Below are 3,282 nucleotides of genomic sequence, written 5' to 3' on the forward strand. Positions count from 1 at the left end.
GAATATTACACAAAAGTAAGCTCTGTCTAGGATGTGCCTCGATACGGTTTGTGTCAAGCCATTCGTTAATCTGGCTGTTGGATGAAGAGAAAAAGATCAAATGTAGGAGAAGTAAACATGTTAAGAATCCATAGAAGCGGGGACTCTTATTGTGTTTTTTTAGGACTAATAAATGTTTATCATTGGAGAGGGACGTTTCATTCCCGCCCAAATGTACAGGTAATGAGGTGTACTCTTCATACATTGAGTGTTTCTCTTTAATTACACACACACACACACACACACACACACACACACACACACACACACACACACACAAATCTATAAATATAATAGGTTCAACAAAAGATATACAGTAGTCGAAAATAAAGAAAAACTAGCTATATTTAAAGCAAATATTAACATATATTAAAGATTTAGTACAATACAGAGTATAACCATGTAAAGTTTTATACTATAAATTATTTATTGCACACATTTTTGGAAAACTAATAATCAACAATAATAGGGATTTGGCAACCTGAATGAAATAATGCGGTGCGCAACACTGCTTTTGTTGTTTTATCTCAGAAATCCCGAAACGCTGTAGCTAGATTGTAGACATCACATCAGATTTAGGTCTATTTAATTTAATACCCTCTTCATCCTTCCTGAAAATAGTCTATAGTTGTTCTTTAACGGTAACGTTAGAGGGCAGGAGATAAATAAGTAACCTAACAGACAGACCGACATTTCATTCGCACTGTCATTGTGACTGCAGTAATGATGGCATCTTTTCAGGTTTTACGTTGTTTGTGCGTGTTTACACTCAATAAACCGGTTTATCTCGGAAGAGCTATCTCAGCATGTGGACTGAAGACTTCCACCGTCAATCACGGACAACCTGATTCAGGTAGAGCTGCTAGCAGAAGAAATTATCTCTCAAAATAAGTGCATTTAATTGTTGAAGATATGATTGATCAACTTTGCAAAAGACGTTATAGCCTACCTTTTAAACTGCGAATTTCAGTGAAGTCTGCAATGTAAAGAAGGGTTAAGAAATTGTAGACTTTTTGGTCCGATTCCCAGCAATCCTTACTCGATGAATAACCACGAGATTCACGAAAAACACAAATCAAAGTATGCAACGTTTTAAGTAAATAAAAATGATTAAAATTATAATTGTTTGTTTGTATACATGTCTGAGTCCTATGTCTATTTACTGACTTTTTATTTACTGACTTATTAATTCATTCATTGACATTGTCATTCATTGACATAAGTGCAGGTCAAATATAAGTGACTCATAATATCATTTAAAAGCTGAAAGGAGCCATTTATTAACATATATATAAAAAATAAAGAGAACTATTTTAGTCAAGTCTGCTATGCAGGGAAAGGCTTGTCTATTTTGGACCTTGGTCCAATTCCCATTTATCTCTTGATATATCTTACTTGAATATATCACTTATCTTACTTGATATATCACCATGATATTCACAAATACATACATCATAGTGTGTGGTCTTTAAGTGAATTCATTCATTCATTCATTCATTGTCATTTATTTTATTTGTTTGTTGATTTGTTATTGATTTAGAGGAGGGATGGGGTAAAAGAATATAACTAATATTTATACATAGTTATAATACAGAAATACTGTTGAGAATATTGACATTTTTATTGATTCATTAATTGTATTCATTTGTCATTTTGTTTATAGATCAGGTCAAAATGCTATATTGAAAGGATCCATTTATTTACATATAAAAGATAAAGAGTCATATTTTAGTGAAGTCTAGGGTCATATTTATAGTATCAGTAAGGGCCATTTATTATATAGAAACTTTGGACTTTGGTCCAGTTCCCAGTTATCTCTACTTGATAATTAACCATGATATTCATCGAAAAGAAAGAAGAAAAAAAACACACAAGGCAATCTTTTAAGTGAACTATTTATTGAATATATTTATTTATTCACTGCTTCATGTTTTAAAGTGTGGTTTCCCACTAACCAAACACACAGCCATTATGTGTCTACTAAGCATTAGCAGGAGTTTTGTAAAATGCTGTTTTTATGTTGCATAATTTTTACTGGTATCAGTTAATGAACTTTATTTGCCAATAATAGAATAACCCTGATCTTGCGGTGGTATCATTTTGAACACAATTTGATTTTCACAATTTCAGTGTCAGCTGTGACATATGAACAGCTCAAAGCCATGCTGGCCAATCACAGCGTGCAGCTGTTTGATGTCAGGAATACAGATGAATTCCAGGCTGGCCGGATCCCTGATTCTGTCAACATTCCTTGTAAGCCACTACTCAAGTGAAGAATCTGTGTTTCTTGTTTCTGCATCCACACTCACTCTCAGTTTTTTTCATTTGTCTGTCAGTAGGACAGCTTGAGGAGTCACTGAAACTCCCACCACAACAGTTTCAACTGCAGTTTGGGGTGAAAGCCCCTGAAAAGGAAGATAATAACATAGTTTTCCATTGCCGAAGTGGAAAAAGGAGTCTGACTGCTCTTGAAATCGGTCATCGTCTGGGATTCTCTAAGTAGGCTACTGAAAACACACACACTGATCTCATTATAAACCCAGAACTCATATTTCGTGGATGATCCAATTCATTAAATATTCCTTGTTGTTAGAGGCACTTGTTTTCTTTATCTTTTTTAGGGCACGGCATTATGCTGGCGGATACATTGATTGGGAACAGCGTGAGAAGAAGTAAAAGGACTTACTGAGCATCATTTTAAATTAACTTCACATCACTGTTACAGTCATATTAATCTGGACCAATAATCTGGAAATAGAAAATACAATTAAATATTGACTGTTGAAACTGAAGAAAGTGAATTTTACAAAAATGTGAATTTTAATGACTCATCAGTTATTATATATGAAACGTTTAATTAAGATGTGATTTCATTGATATGTGAATATGAATTACTCAGTGTATTAGAGTCATTATTGATATAGTTTAATGACTCATTAATTACCGATATGATATGAATAATATCTGATTAAGTTAATTTTTAGAAAATTTATGGAGCAACCTTATTCCAGATAAATACTTATAAATTTCTACTTCAGATTGAACCAGACGGATCAAACTATTTCTTAAAAAAGATACTGGACTGTAAAAACCAATGTGAATATATATTTATAAATCTGCTTCAGCAAATAGGCTCTGGACCGTGATGAATTATTTGCTGAATATTGATCTGGACCAATAAATGTAATATACTATCAAATAAAATTATATTTACAAATGTGCTTAATTAAAATAATATTAAAA

The 3,282-nt window shown here is 32.7% G+C and overlaps 1 protein-coding gene across 1 annotated transcript; it reads left to right on the top strand.

Moving 5' to 3' along the window:
- The first annotated feature begins 706 nt into the window (after positions 1–706).
- Positions 707–3,021, top strand: LOC132123989 (thiosulfate:glutathione sulfurtransferase-like). The gene is made up of 4 exons (XM_059534702.1): positions 707–892; positions 2,170–2,292; positions 2,376–2,538; positions 2,661–3,021. Exons 1-4 carry the CDS (start codon positions 763–765, stop codon positions 2,713–2,715), a joined length of 471 nt encoding a protein of 156 aa, XP_059390685.1. The 5' UTR covers positions 707–762; the 3' UTR covers positions 2,716–3,021.
- Positions 3,022–3,282: the final 261 nt, after the last annotated feature.

This window comes from Carassius carassius, chromosome 42 (genome assembly GCF_963082965.1).
Source record: "Carassius carassius chromosome 42, fCarCar2.1, whole genome shotgun sequence".
NCBI lineage: Eukaryota > Metazoa > Chordata > Actinopteri > Cypriniformes > Cyprinidae > Carassius > Carassius carassius.

What these genes read in the sequence shown, in the direction of transcription:
- LOC132123989 (XM_059534702.1), top strand. Translation starts at nt 763, where the DNA reads ATGATGGCATCTTTTCAGGTTTTACGTTGTTTGTGCGTGTTTACACTC. An exon ending in TCACGGACAACCTGATTCAG is followed by an intron (nt 893 to 2,169) that starts GTAGAGCTGCTA and finishes TCACAATTTCAG; the next exon opens with TGTCAGCTGTGACATATGAA. An exon ending in CATCGTCTGGGATTCTCTAA is followed by an intron (nt 2,539 to 2,660) that starts GTAGGCTACTGA and finishes TATCTTTTTTAG; the next exon opens with GGCACGGCATTATGCTGGCG.